The sequence below is a fragment of the Pipistrellus kuhlii genome, unplaced genomic scaffold, assembly GCF_014108245.1.
Source record: "Pipistrellus kuhlii isolate mPipKuh1 unplaced genomic scaffold, mPipKuh1.p scaffold_m20_p_1, whole genome shotgun sequence".
In the NCBI taxonomy this organism is placed as follows: domain Eukaryota; kingdom Metazoa; phylum Chordata; class Mammalia; order Chiroptera; family Vespertilionidae; genus Pipistrellus; species Pipistrellus kuhlii.
Window position 1 is genome coordinate 21,757,886 of NW_023425404.1, and position 21,394 is coordinate 21,779,279.

Sequence of the window (21,394 nt, forward strand, 5' to 3'; positions counted from 1 at the left end):
ATTGGCAAGGTGAGCTGGAACTCAAAAGAGAAGATCAGAAAATCTTGTGGGGTCGAAGGCCATAGGGGATCAGGGGCCACAGGACAAGAGGAACAGAAAGCACCACTGGTTTCATTATTTTGCTATGGACATTATTTTGCTGTGTGCACCATGATGCCCAGTACAGATAAATCCTGTCTCTTTTTTACAGGGGAAAAGTTTGTATTAACAAAAAGGTACCAAGCCAAGGTCACTCAAACTGTCCTAGTTTTTTGGTTGTGTGTGTTTTTTTCTAACTTTTCATCTACTGCAAACATCAAAGAAACGCCTACAAAAATAGAGGCTTTTGAAAATACCTAAATAACAAACTCAAAAGGTCCCAAAATGGGTCATCATTTGGTATACTTCACCAGGAGCCAGAAGTGAGAATACATTTTTAAACACATCTTTTTCTCTAAAATTCACAGCTCCCCCTTTCTGCGGTTTGTCGTCCATGATTAGCTGCAGTGAAAATGTCCTCCAATACAGGGGGAAATGGTAGAACCACGTCCGGGGAGTCAGAAATTAAGAGTCCTTCTTTTTGACACCTTTCTCTCAGCTGGTGTTTCTTAATCCGAGGCCCCGTGTTCACGTCAGGCCTCAGGGACCATCACTCTGGTGACGCTGCTCCCAGCATATTGCCAATATGCATGTGTGCACTTCCCTGGACACAGACCATCGCTTTCATCATCACTAAATGGGTCCAGGGCTCAAAAGCCCTTCTCGGAAGCACTGCTTCTGCTGAGAACCTGTTCTCAACTCTTTTGTACTGTGATGGAGCAATGATCATGTCTAATAAAGCACTGAAGAGCTCCATGGCTCCCAGATTAATAAATGCATTCCGTTTAAGGGATTACGCTACTATATTTATGACTTTCCTGCACTCTTCCAGAAATACTAATTTCAGTGCTGAGAACAAATCTGAGCATCAGCAGAACAGTCTCCACAACTATTTCACAAGGGAGCAGAATTTTCATTAACCAAAGGAACCAGAACCAGAACCATAGAGCTCAGGCTGCCCCCACTCTGACATCACGGACAAGAACACCAAAGTCCAGTGTGAGGAGGGAGGCACAGCATCACATTTAAGTGCTATGAGAGAAGTGTAGGAAGAGTGCAATGCAAGTACAGGGGGCAAGTATGACTTTCAAAGGAGCATGCAGTGTTGTGGTTTGGGTTTAAGCACTTGGAGAACAGAAGCAAGTCTAGAACATGCTCACACTGTCCCCATAGACTGAGTTTATTACTGTAATTATGAGGGGCTTGTGGTGGCCATGAATGGTTCTATTCTCTGGCAGTTGTCTTTTTTTTTTTTTTTCTTTGTCTTTTTTTACCATAAGTGCAAACCAAACATCTCCCTATAAGGACAAAGGTGCACAGGATAAAACTTACATAAACTCAAAGGAACTTTCTAGAAGTCAGTACACTGCAAAAGCACTGATCGTGAGTCTTTCTACTAAAGTGGTCTTTCTACTAAAAAGTCCTGTGTGCTTTGACAATCACTACTAACTTACTGATGCCACAGAGAAATACACGAGCATAGTAATTGTGATCAGTCTCCCTGTTCAGCAACATCATTCTCAACAATTTCCCATCTCATGAAATTCTTCAGAGCTGCACTTAAACACTAGATAGCCAATACCCTTGGGCTCATTCCTCTGTTTAATTAAAACGTCTGTTCTATAAGTGATGTGTAGTATTTGTCATCACCTAGGGTGGATGCGTAAAAGGTGGCTACAGACACTTGGTGTCTACAAATCATTAATTATGGCGCTAGTGAGAAAGGCTTCTAGCAAAAGCTCAAACAGTGGGATTCTTAGTCTCTCTCACATGACGTACAGCCATCCCCGTTGAACAAGGAGCCCAGTAGCGCAAATCAAGAACTATAGCTGCATGGCTTAAAATGAGGGCCCCGTGTAATTCCTTAAATCAGATTCTAAGCCAAGGAAATAGCATCAACATCACTATCGGTGCTTAAAGTTATTTAGACCTGAGCTAAGTCCTCTCTAAGCCTGGGAAATTTAGATTTAGACCAATTTAATTCTCGGGAGTTAATAACTTTGATAAGACATAGTTCATTTTGACTACTTAAAAGCCAAACCAATTACCGCAAAAGAGAAGAAAAGATGCAACTGCCTAACACGCGGAAGCTGAGGCCTAGAGATGGGAGGTCCTCAGATATCTGCTAGTGCACCCCCTGGCGATATAAACCAGGGAACTGAGACCTTGCCAGTCTGGGCTTGCCTAAAGTCACAGGCGATAGTTGGCAAAACCACACCTTTTTATTTTTTTTAACTTGGAGTACATTTATTAAAGCTGGGGACAGTGAATCAAGGAAGGGCTTAGGATAGAAGAAGCAACAGAAGAGAGCCTAGGGGGAGATGCTATGGGCTCACTGGAAAGGGGGGCCTTGGAGACAGGGTCAGCAGGTGAGCCTGGGAGGAGCTATGGCTGCCCATTGCTCCCCTGGCTGCAATCTGGTGGGGACGCTCGGAGTTTAGGAGATGTACTCCTGAGAGGGAAGAAGAGGGGGCAGGGGAAGGCATGGGCTGTGCTCCAGGGAAGAAAAGTGCTCCAGCAAAGCCACACCTTGAACCCAGCTCTCCTCACTCCCATGATGACAAAACACTGACATATTGCTGGACACTGTATAATGAAATACAAAGAGAGTTTTTTTTAAATTAGTACTTAATACAATACTAATCTGCAGTTAACTCCCCACATATTTTACTAGAGGCCCACTGCATGAAATTCGTGCACTCAGGGGGCGTCCCTCAGCCTGGCCTGTGCCCTCTCTCAGTCCAGGAGCCCTGGGAGGATGTCTGGTTGATGGCTTAGCGCTGCCAGGGAGGCAGGAGAGGCTCCCATCACCACTGTGCTCACCAGCCATAAGCCCAGCTCAGTGCTTCTGGCTGAGCAGCACTCGCCCTGTGGGAGTGCACTGACCACCAGGGGCATCTCCTGCATTGAGTGTCTGCCCCCCTGATGGTCAATGTGCATCACAGCGACCAGTTGTTTCAGCGGTCAATTTGCATATTAGCCTTTTATTATATTGGATTAGTCGCCCTATGCATGAATCCATGCGTCAATAGCTCTCCACGGGGGCTGGCCACTCTGTATCTGCTGCCCAGAGGCTCTCCACGGCCCAGAGGCCCATCCACACCCGGGTACAGAATGCTTGCCTCGTCACCGCAGCAATGAAGTAAGCTTTCTGTCAGGCTGCTCACACTGCCCACTCTCAGAGGCCACCACTCCCCCTCCCGGGACTGGGGGACTCCACAGGGCTGAGAGAACTGTGTGCCACCATCTTGTGGCTATGGGCGCCGCCATTTTTGTGACAGAGTGATGGTTAATTTGCATATCTCCTTTTTATTAGATAGAATAAACTAGCTTGCTCTAAAATTGTAGATACATAAGTATTTAAATAAACATACATCTAGTGGAATGTATTTATAAATGAATAAAGATATATAAATACATCTAAATAAGTCTGTCTACACATGTATGTAGATGTTGAATGTTTGTTTGTGTATATCCGTCTGTCATAAATCACATGAGCTAAGGCAACAGTCCTGCTTTAGCTGCAGTTTGGGTTCCCACACTGAAAACTAAGGCTGGAGCTTTAAAAGCCCTAAAAAAAAACCCTCTGAGCATGTAATGAGTCAAAAGGAAGGGTTGTAATAGGGAGTGGTGTGGTCTGTGGCAAACTGAAGCTCAACCTAAGAACTAAATGCAGTCAGATTCAATGTCACAAACACCTCTGCCAAATGACTACTCCTGCAGGCTGTCCAGGGGCCTAAGAGCTCCCTGGCTTTGTGGTTGTTCTGAACTAGGTGACCCTCCTGCTTCAGTGGCTGCGGGTCCTTTATGATCTGTACAAAGTGTCGGGTGTGAGTTAGTTCGCCTAGTGTGTTACTGCGTTCTGCCTTTGGGACTCAAATGTTCTCTCAGGCCATCTGCTAGCAAGCAGGACAACATAATCCCCTCCCAAACTTTCCAAGGATGGGAACTTTTCCGGGGTCAGGAGACTTTACCTTTCAAAAGGGCACCTGTGATGTCTCTCTGGGAAAGCATTATTGCATCAGAAGTTCCTTTTCTTCTTCTGAGGAATGATTTTCCACAGGCATTTAAATAAAGCAGGCCTGTGGCTATCTATGCTGGGGCCTTAAAAATCAGCTCTCATTTTCCCTCCAGGAAAATGTCTCTGGTCTCCTCAAACCAAGTGCTCAGTGGTATCTTAGTGCTTATTTCTGTTCTATAATCTCCTGGTTATCATCCCCACCCCACCCCAATCTACCTCACTCCTGGAACTATGAGGACTATAAAGGAAGGGATCATGTCCATCTTGTTCACAGGGCAGAGCACAGGCCCAGGACACAGGTCATGCTCAGTGGTGGACGAATGCTCACCTGGGGCTTGGCATGTCATGAAAAAACATGCAAGACTCTGTTAGAGCAGCTACCCCAGAAGCTGAGGGGCCGGATCAGTGCACTGCCCACATTAACACATCCTGAACTCCCTCTGACCAATACCACACACTCCCATGAGAGCCCAATCCATTCATACGCCCATTCCTTCAGGATGGAGGGGAGCGTGGACCGTGGGGATCTCAGGATGCTGAGGGAATTCCAAGGAGGAGGACCAGACCCAGGCTGGACAAGTCCAGGAGTTTTCTGGGTAAGTGATGCCACAGTGAAGCACAGGGGGGAATTAGCAATGTGAGCCTGGCGGACCTGAGATGCTCGCGGTGCCTGGAGCTCAGTGTGGGTTAGAAGGATCGAGAGAAAGCCAAGGGCCAGACCATGGAGAACATTCTACACCATGTAACGAGCTGTGCTTTATCCGAAGCAGTGGGGAACCACCGAGCGGTTAAGTAATGACTGTCGGCTTGGCCACTGAGAAAGATCACTTCAGATACAGCTATGATGAGAGCGAGAAAGAGGAGACCAGTACTGAGTTTCCATTCAGGCCTCATTTTCATCATATTCTAATAAAAATGGAGCTAAGCAGTCAACACTAAAAAAGGGAACCTGATCTAGTCAATTGTTTTATAAAACAAAAGAGAGACTACAGAAGCCCAAGGCACCTCTCTTAATCTAAGTAAATGCTGCCCATCTCATTAAAGTGTGTTGTATTTTTACTATCACAACTAGTCACCATTCTAAGCACTTGCTAAGTATCAAAACTGTGCTAAGAGTTGCATAAGATAAAATGATTCACACACTCTGCCCACCAACCTCATTAGCTCTCCGTGGTTGCAGTACAGCCTTTGAATGCTTTTTTCTTGCTGCTCCTAATTTAACACGTCAGACTCTCAAGTTATTAGTGAACAAAGTTAGAACATTTTAACGGGTTTTTAAGTCATAGTCTTTTAAAATGGAACAAAAGCAAGGAGTTTCCCGTACAGAATTTTCAATCCATTACCATATTCCAAGGGCAGAGAAATCTGGTCCAGTCTTTCAAGCACATATTGGTACATCGTTAGCTGATGCAAAAGAGGGACACTGCAATAACCACAATGATTGGTCACTCCCCAATTATTTTCATTTCTTTTCTTTACGAAGACAAACAGAATGTTTAAAGAAAGATGTTCCCAAAGTACTTACACTTTACCTGCCCCAAAATTACATTTTAAAAAATCATTCTTGCCCTGGCCGGTTTGGCTCAGTGGTTATAAAGAGTCAGCCTGCTGAGCAAAGAATCATGGGTTTGATTCCCGGTCAAGGGCAGGTACCTCAGTTGTAGGTTCAATCCCTGGCTTATCATCAAGGTGCAGGTGGGAGGCAGCCAATCGATGTGTCTCTCTAAAGTTGATGTCTGTCTCTGTCTCTGTCTTCCCCCATCTCCCACCCATCCCTTCCACTCTCCCTAAAAAAAAAAAAAAAAAAAAAAAAAAAAAAAAAAAAAAAAAAAAAAAAAAAAAAAAAAAAATTAATGGGAAAAATATCCTCTCTCCTCTAAGAGAGGGTTACAAAATTTTTTTAATCTTTTTTCTGACAAATACTTAGTGCCTACTCTAAGGTGCTGGAGCTAGAACACTGGATAAGAGAGCCGGGAGTCCCTGTCTCAAGATGTTTACATTCTGAAGGACAAAGGTACAGTAAGCAGACAGGTCTCAGAGAGTGATGAGGGTAATGAAGGCTGGCAAGATAATTAACGCGGTCAGGAAAATGCTCTCTGAGGAGGAAACATCTGAGCCACAACCTGCATGATAAAACAGCAGCCCTGGTGCAGCAAAGTTCCTACAATGAAACAATATATCCAATACAACTCATGTGCATTGGAATTAACCTCCCCTAGAAGCTAAAACATATCTTTCCCTTAAACACTGACTTAATCCACCAGTTAGAGTGCCTCACAAGTTGGCTCAGAAAAAAATAAAAAATAAAAAACTGTGAGAATAGCCGAGACCGGTTTGGGTCAGTGGATAGAGCGTCGGCCTGCAGACTGAAGGGTCCCGGGTTCGATTCCGGTCAAGGGCATGTACCTTGGTTGCAGGCATATCCCCAGTAGGGGGTGTGCAGGAGGCAGCTGATCGATGATTCTCTCTCATCGATGTTTCTAACTCTCTATCCCTCTCTCTTCCTCTCTGTAAAAAAAATAATAAAATATATATTTTTTAAAAAAACTTCTGAGAATAACCACTACAAAGCACAAAAGAGAGTGGAGTGCTAGATATTGAACCTAAACAGGCGTCCTCAAACTTTTTAAAGTGGGGGCCAGATCACGGTCCCTCAGAGAGCTGGAGGGCCAGACTATATGAACTACTAATTCCTACTGTAACACCTCGGCTGCGCTCACTGCCCAAAAAACCTGGCGGGCCGGATCAGACTCCTCTGCGGGCCGTAGTTTGAAGACCCCTGATCCTAGAAGAATGTTGACGCTATAAATGTATGCATCTGGATGCAGGGATCAAGGGGAAAGAGTCCAAGACTGCTCGGTGGTGACCTGGCTGCTTCACCTGACAAGGCTGGCAGGTACCTCGCTCAGAAGCTGGGAGAGAGCAGCCCCCAGCCTGCAGGGAACAGAATGTCTTCAAGAGGGCTGAACCAGGAAAAGGGCCTGGGATCCCGCCAAGCAGGTCCTTCCTTCCTGCGGGGATGCCAAGGTCTTTCCATGACGCAGCCTCCAGCTCCTCCTGCCTCCCCCCACCCCGTCCCCATGCTCTGCATTAAGTATTAGATGGGAAGCCAGCAAATCGTGAGCAAATATATGAAAGACAGATATAAGGTTTTAATTGAGACACAACTTCGGGTTTCAGAACAGAAAGAAATTATGCAAAATAAACATGTTCCAGTATAAACAGAAAAAAAATTGACAGGGATCACTTAGAAAACAACATTCTGTCCAAAAAACAAGAACGGTCTTTAATGAATTGGTTTTTTTGTTTTTTTGTTTTATGCTCGTACTCTGAAAATTATTTTCTGCACTAAAAAGACAATGCAATTTTTAAGTCGACCTTGGCTTAAATCTAATTCATTTACTTATTTAACATCTTTTTCATAAAAGAGGAATAATAATTACACATAGTTTTCCTCCACAGCTTTGAGGTATAATTGGCACACAATTACATGCACAGTCTTAAAAGGGAGCGTATTTGATGAGCTTGGACATACATATATAACTGTGAAATGATCTCCACAATCAAAACAATGGCTGCTTCCATTTCCTCAGAAGTTTCCTTATGCCTCCTTTGTAATCCAGCAGACCCTCACCTCCATCCTCCCATTCCCAGACAACCATCAATGTGCTTCCTGCCCCTACACACTAGTTTTCATTTCCTGGGATTTTGCATAAATACAGTGTGTACTCCTTTTTGTCTGGCTTCTTTCGCTCAGTATAATCATCAGTATTGCTGCAGATATCAATAGTTCACTTTTTACTAATTAGTATTTTTTGTTTTATGCTCCTACTATGTTATGCACGACTTGTGCATAAACATTCAACTGTTCACTGATATTTGAGTTGTTCCCAGTTTGGGAGCTCCTACAAATAAAGCTGCTGTAAACATTCATGTGAGTGTCTTTATATAAATGCTTTCATTTCTCTTGGTAAATACTTAAGAGTAGCTAGGTTATATGGTAGATGTATGTGTAACATTTTAAGAAACTGCCAAACCGTTTTTTCAACATGACTGTACCATTTTCTATTTCTCACAGTGGATATGAAAGTTCCAGTTGCTCCCCTCCCTCACCAACACTTTGATAGCCGATCTTTTTAATTTTAGCCTTTACAATGGGTTTTGGTTTTAATTTGCATTTCATTGACAACTAATGATTTTGAGTATCTTTTAATGTACTATTTGTCAATGATGGTCCTATTCAAATCTTTGTATAATTGGGTATTTTTCTCATTATTATTGAGTTGTAAGAATTCTTCTATATACTGATGTTACAACTCCTTATCTGATTAACATGTTGTAAATATTTTCTCCCAGTCTATGGCTTGTGTTTTCATTTTCTAAGTGGCTTTTGAAAAGCGATGCTTCTTAATTTTGATAAAGTCCAATTCATTGATTCTTAATAGATCATTTTAAATATGATCTATACAGAAGATCATATAAATCTCTTTTTATCCTGTTAATATAAAGAATTGCATGAATTGATTTTTATATATAAATCAACGTTGCTATCCTAGTTATAAACCTGATTAGGTCATGGTGTACTACCCATTTGCTATATTGTTGAGTTGGATTTGCTAAGATTTAAGAATTTTTATATCTTTGTCCACAAAAGACACTGGTCTGTAGTGTTTGTTTGTTTTTAATATTTTAATCAGGTTTTGGTATAAAGATAATGTTGGCTTCATGGAATGAGTTGGGGTGTGTTTCCTTCTATTTTCTGAAATAGTTTGTGTCAAGTTGGCAACATTTCTTCCTTAAACATACGGTAGAATTCACCAATAAAGCCTACGAGGACCTTAAATTTGCATTGTAGGTTTTCAACTACAAATTGGAAGGTTTTCAACTATAAATTCAATTACCTTAATAGATAAAGTCAAGTTATTTGAGTGAGTTTGGGTAGTTTGTATCTTTTAAGGAATTTGTTCATTTCCTCTAAATTATGGCATTTACTGGCCAAAAATTGTTCAAAATATTTTTTAATGTCTGTGTGGTCTATAGTGATGTTCTCTCATGCCTAATATTGGCAATTTGTATTCTCTCTTTTTTCTTTTCTCTTGATCATTCTGCTTGACGTTCATCAACTGTATTAATTTTTTCAAAGAACCAGCTTTTCGTTTCATTGATTTTCTCTATTGTTTCTGCTTTCTACTTCACTGACTTCTGCTATCTTTATAATTTCCTTCTTTCTGTTTACTTTGGGTTCAATTTGCTCTTCTTTTCTAGTTTTAGGTGGAAACTTAGGTCTTTTGAGGACCTTTCTAATTAAAGTGTTTACTACTGTGAATTTCTGCTTAAGAACTTCTTTAGCTATATCTCCCTCTCCTTAGGCTTTATCTAGATTTGTAAAGACTGTCAGGCACTGTTTGGTATTAAGAATATACGGAATAAAACAGGTATAACCCATTTTCTCATCAAGCTTAGAAGGTAATATCGACAAAACTGATACTAAAATCAATTTAAATTACCTCCTTGATACTCAGAAAGTACACGTTAAGTCAGAAAGCATAACAACTCTTGTTTTATGCTAACGATAAAGGTTTCTTCTGTTTTCATCTGTTCACATACTCGAGCTAAAACGAAGTTGCTAGATTTTTTTAGAGTAACAATTTATAATTCCAATTGCAACATAATTTCATTGTGGAGTAAATTTGATTATTCCATTTTTAACTGTCCAAAAAACTACACATTTCTATTTAATATAGCAATTCTAAACTTCAAAATCATCTTTAGAACTTTATATAAAGAATCTTTAAAAGCATTCATGTTGCCAAACACTTTCCTAAGATTATTTTCCTTTAAAAATATGAAAAAAAAGGTGCTATCATCAAAGTTGGTTCAAAATACCCAGAACTTTAAATAAATAAATAAATAAATAAATGCATGACAAATAACTTGTTTCAAGGTCATTTAAATGCTGGCCTACCCTACCGAACACTCATGTTTTCCAAAACACCACCAGCGGGTTATATTAAACATCTAAATATAATTAATTATATTTGTAATTAATTGTAGATATAGATATTTAAATCTTTGTTCATCCAGTGGGCCAGTAAGCAGCTCTGCACACCTACACCTGGTCAGGTAACCTAAGCTTCCTACATTTGATGCTGCTCCTAATTCTCTTCTTTTGATCGACATTTAGGCCACGGGTTCTCAGCCTCAGCTGCACATTCGAATTACCGGGAAAGCGTAAAAGTACGGATGCTGGGGTCCCACGGGCAGAGGTGTTTATCTAGAGTACTTAAAAGCTGGCCGAAACCGGTTTGGCTCAATGGATAGAGCGTCGGCTTGGGGACTGAAAGGTCCCAGGTTCGATTCCGGTCAAGGGCATGTACCTTGGTTGCGGGCATATCCCCAGTGCAAGAGGCAGCTGATCGATGACTCTCTCTCATCGATGTTTCTAACTCTCTATCCCTCTCCCTTCCTCTCTGTACAAAATCAATAAAATATATTTAAAATAGAGTACTTAAAAGCAGAAGTTTTAAAAGCTCCCCAAGGGATGGAAATGTGCAGACTGAGAGTAAGAAGGACCAGTCTACCTCCCTCTGGAAGACATGCCTCTGTGGGCCATTGCCAGTCTGCACCACCATCCTTCACAACCTACCTCCTCAAGTCAGAGCTCTACCCAACCTAACTCCTCCTCAGCCACTCAGTACTTCCATGTGGATCCCTAAGCTGACCTCTATTTCCTGTCCAGAAACTCACAGGATAAAATGTCAATCTCTGACTGTATTTTAGCCATTCCTCTCTAGGGCACTTTTAAACTCCACATAAAAACAGCTGAAGGAAAATTAACTCAGTATAATTTGATGATAGGGTTAAACAGTCATTGGAGGTGTTTTGTTTTGTTTTGTTTTACATCTATTCAAAAGAAAGGGATAGCTCCACAAGCCACTCGTAATTTTAGGGAATCTACCACAAAACGATCAGTTCCTTAAAGTGTAAAAGAAATATCTAAATAGTCTTCATTATCACTCATCTGATTCCACCACTTGTTAATTTCAAATGGATTTTCAATACTGCTTCCCATTCTGGGTTCAACACCGGTGTCCTCCATACACACAGCTCACTCCATTCTGCTCAATGAGACCACTTCATTATAATTATCACCTCATCATGCAAAAGCGGGAAGGATAACAACTGCACCACAAGGACGGCAGGAGGCTTAATAAGCACAAGCGTCTTAGCACTGTGGAGAGTGCTCTAGAAAACTTAGTTTATTTACAGCACACGTGCTGCCTCACGGAAACTGTGTGAAAAGCTGAGGCAAGTGGGAGCTGCGGGGAGCTGCTGGTCAATACGCAGAAGTGCCAGCAGGTGTGGCGGGCTCCCCAAACTCCAGAGAGCTCCCGCTGCTCTCTCTCTCCCCAACAGCAGACATGCACCTTGCAGGACTCACACCTTTCAGATCAAGACTGAACTAGTGACGTTCCTTGCGAACACCTGTGAACCTCATCGCCTTGGAAAACTGCTCAACAATAAAACTTTGCTCAAGTGCAGACCCAGGCACTCCAATCCCCGCCAGCGTGGGTTATGCACCTCTGGGATCTAATGGATCTGCATGCTGGAACACGTGTGCACGGCAGAGCCGCTGAGCCAACACGTATCCATAAACACTATGAATAATACCTGCGAGAATGCATGGCTTTCTCCTAAGATACGCTTAAAGTACTAAGTCCTTTACCCAAATCAAGTCCCTTTCCTATCACACTTTCCTTTCCTGCGTGTGAAGCGCGTGCGGGGAGTTGGGGCGCCTCCCCATAAGTCTGGACAGATGGTGGGTTCTCCCTCTCCCCCCTCCCCCCGCCCTGCCATCCCGTTAGCCCAAGCTGCCATCGGGAAAGGGGACCATAGCCACATCGGCTTCCCGGAGACACACCTGCGCCCGCACACACCCACCGCGGTCGCGTCACCAGCTGGGCACGGACCAAAGTCTGGAGGGAATTCCCACCTCCGCGGAGCTGGGGGCGGGGGGGGTGGGGAAGAACGATGGGAAAGTGGGACCCCCGCGAGTTCTGACAAGCGGAGGGGGTTGAAGAGGTGCAGTGGACGCCCCAAGCCACTCACCCAGCCCTCGAAGGTGTCCGAGGCGCCGGCGGTGCGCAGCAGCTCGTGGAACTGCAGGGTGCAGTTGGCCACGAAGTGGTCGTAGCCCAGCGGCGTCTCGTGGAAGACGGCCAGCTCCAGGTGGCCGCCGTCCGTGACGTTGGCGCAGAACTCCTCGTTGTACGTGGGCTTGTTGGTCTTCTGCTTGGTGCTGGTCTGGCCCACGCGCACCTGGTCCACGCTCACGGTCAGGTAGGGGTCCAGCAGCTGGTGGCCCTTCTTGAAGAGCGAGTGGCGCAGGGACCAGCGGGTGGGCTGCAGCCCCACAGCCTCGCCGATGCGGACCCTCAGGTAGCCATTGAACTTCATGGTGTCGGACGACATGCCGGCGCCGCTGCCCGGGCCCCGGGGGGCCGCCCTGGCTGGCGACGGGGAAGCCTGGGGCCCCGGCTCAGGCCAGTCCTCGCGGCAGCGGTAGGAGCGGCGGCAGGTCCTGGGGAGCGCAGCGCCCGGGTCCCCCTCGCCGCCGGGCCATTCCGTCGTCTTTTTCCCCGCGGGACCCTCCTCTCCCCTCCCTCCCGGCCTCTCCGCCTCGCGGGCTGGAAAGGAGGGGAGCCCGGCGCCGAGCCCGCCGCGGGCCGGGGGGGTCCGAGCGTCCGCCTCGAGCGCGCGGCGCCGCCCGGGGTCTCGCGCGGGGCTCGCCCCTTCTCCGGAGCCGGGAGGCTCCTCTCCGCGGAGAGCCAGAGCGACCCGTCCGGCGAGCTCCAGCCCCGGCGCCTCCTCCCCGCCTCCGGGAGCTGCGCTCCTGCCCCCGCCTCCGCGGGCTCACGCTCTCCCCCACTCGGCGAGCTTCAGACCAGGAAGCAGCCGCCGCGGCCGCCGCATCCCCGACTGGTGCGGGCTTCAAGTTCACCGAAACTCGCGGCTCCGCGCCTTTCCCCTCCGGGGGCGTGGCGCCCCGCCGGCCGGCAGCGGGCCCCGGGGGCCGGGCGCGCTCCGCGGGGAGCCCCGGCCCGTCTGCGCGCTCCCCGCCGCCCGGGGTCCCGGGTGCGAGCCGGCTGGAGGCCACCCAGGTGCAGGCCGAACCGGGAAGAGCTGTAGCCTCAGCCAGGGAACACCTGAGGCGCGGGAGACACGCTGGAAGGCGGGGAGGGAGGAGGAGGAAGAGGAGGCGGTGCAGGAGGAGGAACCGGGGAACCCGGGCGGCGGCGAGGTCTCCCGCGCCCTCCCTCCCTCCCGCCCTGCAAGGTGGGCTGGTGACTCTGCCTGGCCCTCTGGGAGAGGCCCCGGCTGGAGGAGGGCACCCGGCGGCGGGGAGGTTCCTTTTCCTAATCTTTACGGGGATGGCTCATCCTGGTTCAACTCGGGGCCCATCCTGTTTGTGTGCCTTTCCTGCAGAGGGTAATTACACGATGGTTGTTTTTTTTTCTTTTAAATAGGGCAGTAGCAAGGATGGAAATCCTGTCCGCCTCCTTCCTCCCTCGAGAGGTGTGTCTTGTTGCACAAAGAGCAGGAAAGGTTGGTTCTGAAGACAGCCATGGCCGAGATGTAATGAGGCTCTTCCTTGGCCGGTGGTTTCTGTCCACCGGGCCCTGCGTGGCAAAGGCAGAAGGCGTGCCCACACGCGCCATCCCCGGTCCCTGGCACGGGGCACCAAAGCAGTGGCCTCTTCAAAGACCCGGGTTGCTGCAGTGTTTTCGAGTCGGAGTGCTTCTCCCCACTCGTGGCACCAGCAGTTTTCGTCTCCTTTCCTTTAGGACAGATCTTTCTCCCTGAGGACCAGCCACACACACCGATGAGTCTCTCACGGAGCCTAGCCCAGTGGTCGGCAGACTAATTAGTCAACAGGGCCAAATATCAACAGTACAACGATTGAAATTTCCTTTGAGAGCCACATTTTTTAAAACTTAAACTATATAGGTAGGTACATTGCTATGAACTTCATTAGGGTCCTCCTAAGCTGGCCTTTGCTAAAAACTCAAGGGTCCAAAGAGCTGCATGTGGCTCGGGAGTCGCGGTTTGCTGACCCCTGGCCTAGGCCATTGTTCAGATGCTAAAATAATTCTGTCTGGTTATTCAGGTTCCCTTGGGTGCTGATTGTTCTTGTAGCACCCTTTTCCCCGGTGCCCTGTTGGGGCTCTCCAACCTAGGGGGTTCTCACAATTTGAAGCCAGTGAACGGAGGTGCACTGTAGGAAGAAAACAAGAACAATGGGCTGGTGCGGGAGGGCCTATCTTAAAATACCAAGACCTCCTTAAGTGAACAGGGCAGGGCTGCAGTGCATCATCCTAATGACACCCTAGCTTTAGGCAGGGTTTGTAGAGCAAGCTCCCCAGCATCCAGGAGCTCCTGGGGGGATCTTGTGCTCCAGGGGAAGAGGTCAAGGAGTCTACTTGGGTCAACGTCTCCTCCAAAGAGCAAGGCTGTAGCTTTAAGAACCACTGAAAAAAGACTATCCCCAAATGGTGGACAGCTCACCGCTGCCCTGGGTTGGGATGTGAAGGACATGGACCATCTTTGCCCATCAGCACCAGGCGCAGGCGGGCAGTGGTGACAGAGCAGGGAGCAGGGCAGTCCTGGTGCCTGCGCTCCTGGGGCTTACAGTCTCACAGGGAGGAGAAACAACAAGCAGATGACACAGGTGGAGGGGCAGAGAAGGAAAAGCCTCTGGTGTGATGGGACAGTGGATCCTGGAGGGGTGCTCAGGGAAGGGCCCCCGGAGAAGCACAGAAGGTTCAGCTTACCCAGGAGTCCTGGGGAAAGGGACAGTTTGGCCTGTTTGGAGGGCAGGGAGGGTCCATGTGGCTGGAGCCCGGAAAGGTAAGGGGAGAGTGGTTGAAACGAGCCTGAAGAGGTGGGTCAGCGTCCAAGATGACCACCCTGGTAAGTCATGGGAAGTCTTCGGACATTTGCCGTGGGCAACGGAAAGCCTGTGAAGGCTGTTAGGCAGGGCCAGGACAGGACGAGGTTTATATTTTAAATCTCTCTCTAGGTGCTGAAACCGGTTTGGCTCAGTGGTAGAGCATCCGTCTGCAGACTGAAAGGTCCCAGGTTCGATTCCGGTCAAGGGCATGTACATTGGTTGCGGGCACATCCCCGGTAGTGCTCTCTGTAAAAAAAATCAATAAAATATATTTTTTTAAAAAAACATAAATCTCTCTCTAGGGCCCTGTGAAAAATGGATTGGTAGGAGCAAGCATGGGGGTGGGGAGACCAGTTAAGAGGCTGTTGCCAAAGTGCAAAGGACAGAAATGGAACTGGGGCTTAGGTGGATGTAAGAAATGTTCAGGAAGTAGAATTGACAGGCCCTGGTGAAGGACTATCCAGAAGGAATGAGGAAGAGGGAAGCATCGAGGAAGACTTGCAGGAATCCAGCTTGAGAAACTGTGTGGATTGGGGAGCCATTAGTAATTAGGAAACTGGAGGAGGGGCAGGTTTGTGGAGGGAGATGAAGCAAGCGTTCACTTCCAAACAAACATGTCAAATTTGAATATCTGTGATGCATTTAAGTGGCCATCAGAAGCAGGCCAGTGGCTGTGTGGCTGTGAAGCTCTGAAGCTCGGAGGTGCATTCTGAGTTAAAGATACACACTGAGGAGCCATCAGTATGTAGACAGCAGTGGGAGCTAGAACAGTGGACGAGACCTCTGTAACAGGAAAAGACAGGGAGAGAGTGTGGGGTGAGAGAAGGGGCCTCGGGAAGAGCTCTGCAGGAAGTCTGACATTTACAGATGGAGGAGACATGGGCAAGGAAATTGAGAGGGAGCAGCCAGGGTGTTGGGAGAAAAACAAGGAGGATGTGGTGTCCACGTTCTCTGGAAACCAACCAAGGGTGAAGGAATTGGTCAGCTAGGTCAAAAGATGCTGAGAGAGTAAGGAAACAAGGATTAAAGAAGGCCATATGGAGATGGCAATGGGCAGGTCCTTAGTCATCTTTGAGCTGTTTTTTGGTAGAGGAGTGGGAGATGAAGCCCATCTGGAGTAGGTTAGGATAAAAAATAAAATTAAAAAATAAAAAAAAAAAAAACCACAAGAAAGTGGAGAGAGTAGACAATCTTTCAAGAGATTTGGTGCCCTGGCTGGTTTGGCTCAGTGGATAGAGCATCAGTCTGCAGACCAAAGGGTTCCGGGTTTGATTCCAGTCAAGGCCATGTACTTTGGTTGCAGTCTCCTCCCCAGCTCCAGTCCTGGTCAGGGCTCCTGCAAGAGGCAATCAATTGATATGTTTCTCTCATATCAATGTTTCTGCCTTTCCCTCTCTCTTCCATTCTCTCTAAAAAATCAATGGGAAAATATCCTCGGGTGAGGATTAACAAAACAAACAAAAAATAAATAAATAAAGGTGATTAAATGTTGTTGTTGTTGTTGTTTTCTTAAAAGAGATTTGGCTGGACTGGGGAGAAGGGTGGAATCACTAGATGAGGGCCAGTGTAGTATGAGTGAGCAATACAAGAGTGGAGAGCGGTCAGACAGTTCTGAGACTTCAGGAGGGAATGCCACCAGGGCACAGGTGAAGAAATGGGCCTTGTTTAGAAAGAAGCATCTATGTCTGTGGTTCTGGGCCTGCTGTCCAAAGTTGCCTCCATTCAACCAGGTGGTCACCAGCAGCTACAACTTCAGATTTTCACTTCAGGGTCCCAGGAGAATGAAGATTTTCTCTATCAACAGCCTTAACTCAATCTGGGGGAAGATTCTGATGGTCTCCAGCCTGTATCACGTGTCATTAAGTGGCTCCTGGGGGGACATGAGGCAGGTAGTAGACAGCACACGGTTCAAGGTCCCTTTAGGAGAGAACGATCTGCCCACACAAACCTCACCTGTGTTACAGCTTTTATTCAGAGTTGGTCCTAATTTTTAAGGCAGGAAAAGGAGCAAGAAGTCCCTTCTCTATATACTAGTAAATCCTATCCTGCTTACTAGCAACTTGTATGTAATGCAATATAGCAACTTGCATACTCGTATTGCCTGTTTCAAAATTTGTAGCATAGGTTCTTTTGTAGACTAGAGGTTATTTTTTCCCCCTTATCACTATTACTGTTTCTTATCTTAGTTACACCATAACTTTGTACTTCTCCATATACAATTTCTAGTGCAAATTTGAAATGCTTTTCTGATTGGTTGCCTAATGGATTGAATCACTGCTATTTCTCTGATTTCTTAAGGAGCATTTCACACAACCCCCATTCCCTTTTAAAACAGAGTTAGAAGATTTAGAACTGACACAGCCAGGTCAAAAGTTAGCCCATGTTACTGTGAAATGGCGCAGGCCGGGGAGGGCCTTCGACAACATACATCGGAAGCTTCAGTGTAAGAAAGCAGTTCTTCGCCTGAAGTCCAACCATGGTGGAATGACTAAGTAAATTACAGAATAGCAACTCCATAGAATAGTACAGGGTTGTGAAAATGACAGATCACAAACAACATTAAAAAACAACAACACAATAATAACATTTTAGAAATCTAGGATAAGATATATAAATATGTTATGCGGTACATAAAAATGTACACCAAAGGATAAAGATTGGAAGGTAACGCAGGTAAATAAGAGTAGTGCTTAGTGTGCTGGACTTACAGATAATAAACATGAAGCCTAAAAGGGCTCTGAAGAGAAAATAATTCACATAAAGCATGTGACACATTGCCAAGTACATGCTACATGTCAGCTGTTGCCTTGGCTGTCATATTATCTTTAATTGAGCACCTGCCAGCATTGTCACAAGGCACTTAACTAATTTTATTTGATCCTCATGAGAACCATTGAGGTAAGCACTATCATTTCTACTTTACAAATAAGGACACCGAGGGTGAGAAATGTTAAGTGAATTGGATCACATAATGAATACCTAGTAGAGCTGAGATTTGACCCATTTTTCAAATGCCTGAGCCCACCACGTAGTGATTCAATTGCATAGCAGGATTGCAAAGTACAGCTGCACACTGAGAACAAGGAGGAAAATGGATATTCCCAGACAGCAGGAGAGAATGGGAGGCAGACCAGGAGGTATGACTGTTATCTAATTCTGAATGTGCAAAGGAACATATAATGGTAAGTGTAGAAAAGCACATGTAAAAAAATAAATAAATAAAAGATACATTACTGTGGCAAAAGTAAGACACCATGTCCTACTTACAGATGTTCCAAAAAGAACAGGAAAAGGTAAGACATTTCACAAATATCCTATCATTTCTCAGAAAGGGAGAAGACACTAGTCTTACTGAAAAGGACACTTAGGCAGAATGAGTGAAAAAAAACCCATGTCTACACACCTCATTGTGATGTTTCTGAGCACGCAGCTAAAAGGAAGGTCTTCAGTGACTTGGAGGAAGAAACGAGGCAAAGGTGGGGGGTGGGAGGAATGTGAGATGAGGTCAGAGTAGTAAGGTCTTCAGTGAGCCAAAGGCTCCCGACACACCACCCGGGGTGTCAGTGAACAAGCCGCTCATAATGAGAGAGGGATAGGGTGAAAGGGAATCTGAAAGCAAGAAACTAGGCAGACAGAGTGGGTGGGCAGAGCTTCTCTCCCTTGCTCAGGCTTCCTCAAAAAGGGGGCCTTAAATTACTATTTGTCTCAACAGCCCACTGAAGTAAGGTTCCAGGGGTTGAGATGAGAACAGAGGAGCCAGCATAGAAGTAATACCTCCTCAAAGCGCAGTCACATGGGTAAGGCTTTGTCCTGACAGCTGCCCACGCATAGCCTGGTGATCAAGAGCAACGACTCCATAAAACATTTCTGCCATTGTTTTCTAGCAGGAAAATCGAGTGACATTAACCATTTTATGTGTGTAAAGAGAACAAACACAAATCTCTACCGTGACTGTTTTATGTGGGGGCATACATAACTCATCTACTTGAATCAAGCCATATGAAAATTTTTCATTGGAATCTTTGACATTACCTATGCGTCTTTCTTAGCAGTAATGTGAAGATCTGGAAAACCTTACAGACATTCTATTAAGGACCAGATTTATAAATGTCTTTAGCTGAATTACAGCTTTGTGTATTAAAAAAAAAACATACCTCACATACAGTAAAAGATGAGGTAAATAGTTTAGAAAGGCCAACATACTTTGTCTTTAGTCATCTAAACATATCTCTGTTTACTTCTGTGGTAACAGGTTAATGTAGCTTGTCACCAAATGAGGCAAAATATCTTTTTAAACTAAAATGTTTAGAATTCCTTAGTTCTGAATGCAGAACTTACTACAACTCATTTCTAACATTTTTCTTGGCATTTTTAAATAATAATAGGAATGCGTGAATAGGGTTTAAATGTAGTAATCATTTTCTCTCTATCTATTATTAATATAGCTAATGGTCAGGTTTTGTCATTTGGTTCTAGTTCCATTGATTTTTGTCAGTTGGTTCTAGTTCAATGAGTGATTATTGATTACAAGTAGCAACTGAGTTAGCAGATGTTATGGCTTGTGTAACAAACCTGAGAGAGGAAAAATGATTATTTTGTTCTAATAGCATCTCTCTCACAACCTTTCCTGAGCTTTCTCCACCTCTTGTTGATGGCATTCTCTGATTCATTCCGTGACCAATCAATTCGGTAATTCCATTCCGGTCACTGAGCATCACACACAGACTTTTTAAAGTCCTCTGGAATTGCCTTTAGGTCATTTGTAAAACCTACACATTCTTTCAGCCTTTGAATTGAACGGTTTTGTAAGTGATAAAATGTAACACAAAAAATGGTTTTCGTCCATTCAAATGATCTTTTTTCCTTTTTTTAAAATTATATTTATTGAGGTGACATTGGTTAATATGATCATATAGGTCTCAGGTGTGGGTTTCTATGTTACAAGATCTGTACATTGCATTATGCACCTGCCACCCAATCAAATGATCTTAGGATTAAGCGCTCTCAGGCCTTCTAGGCTATGCTTTTTCACAACTGTACACAGGATGGGGGAGGGGCAAGGAGCTTCAGTTTAAATATTTTACCAGGTTGTAGCCATAAACTATAGTCTATAGCAGCCATTACAGATTTTCACAGTATACTGTTAGTAAAAAAGCAGGCTATCAATCTGTAATTCAGCAGGATCCTGTTGGGTGTAAAATGTGCATTGTGTCCATTGTGCGCAGTACAAGTGTGGAAATAGATATGCATGAATGTGAACAGTAGTTATCACAGGTCATAGATTACGGTGCAGAGTCTGGCTAGTGCAGAGGTTGAGCCAGAGTCCAAACAATCCTATCTCTACCTCCACCCAAACCCTATCTCCCAAGCTGTGTGACATTAGGCTCCATTCTTCCTTCCTTTACTTGGCCTCAGTTTTCTCATCTGTAAACTGGGTTACTATGGGTTTTAAAGAAGTTATGTATAAAGCACTTGGAACAGCGCCTTGCATACTGTAAGCAATTTATAAATATTTATTATTATGGGTGGCTTTCTCTTCTTTTCATTTATTGGTACTTTGTGGGGGGTTTTCAGTAATGAAATATTTAGCAATTTAATAAACGTTTCTTAGCTAAAGCCCACTAAATCACAGATAAAGTTTACTTTAACCCTTTCAAATTGTAATCATTTCCCGTTGTCTTTCTGGTGAAACTTGAACGTTTTCTGATTCTTGGAAATGAAAAAGCAGTTTTGTCTCTGTTGCCAAGACCTTATAGTTCATAATGAGGAAGCATAAAAAAAAAGACCTTTGTCCTTGAAATCTCAGTAATGAAATGTTACATTTTCACATCAACCCCAATCATCTTTCTCATGCAAGGAGAAAAATTTAACTTTCTACAAAACTGATTAAGACATATTCCACCTTAACACCCCCCCACCCCCAAATTTTTCCCCCTTTTCCCTATTTAGAGCTCTGAATTGAGACATGAGTTTTGAACATGGAAGGTTACCAAGTGTTTGTTCTAGATTCTGTATTAGTGGAGTACAGTAGGTTAATGAGGCATTGCTTATTTTCCATGCTACTTTTATAAGTCCCACGATGCAGTCAACATAATTTTAGCTCTAGAAGCCAAGTAATAAAAGGGCAATTCAGACCTTCCGACCGGGACCTTTGGAGTAAGTGGGAAGGTGGAAGGAATTGGAGTATTTTTGGACAAAGTTTAATAAGCCTACGTGATTGCTCTGCACACAGGTTTAAGAACCTCAGGCGTAAGAAACAATAGTGTAGTAGGCAGTTTGCTAGGCATGCGCAGAGCAGGAATGATGGGCAGGAGCGGAGGTTCACCAGGGCGGAGAGCCCCGGG

At 45.0% G+C, this 21,394-nt stretch overlaps 1 protein-coding gene across 2 annotated transcripts in view; it reads right to left on the reverse strand.

The window, feature by feature from the left end:
* PRKCH (protein kinase C eta) overlaps positions 1 to 13,078 on the reverse strand; it is a 245,639-nt gene extending 232,561 nt beyond the window's left edge. For both annotated transcript variants that reach the window (XM_045579958.1, XM_036434712.2), the window contains exon 1: positions 12,209 to 13,078. In XM_045579958.1, the coding sequence (XP_045435914.1) occupies positions 12,209 to 12,571 (363 nt within the window). In that variant the 5' untranslated portion in view covers positions 12,572 to 13,078. The remainder of the gene's footprint in view (positions 1 to 12,208) is intronic.
* Between the last annotated feature and the right edge of the window lie 8,316 nt (positions 13,079 to 21,394).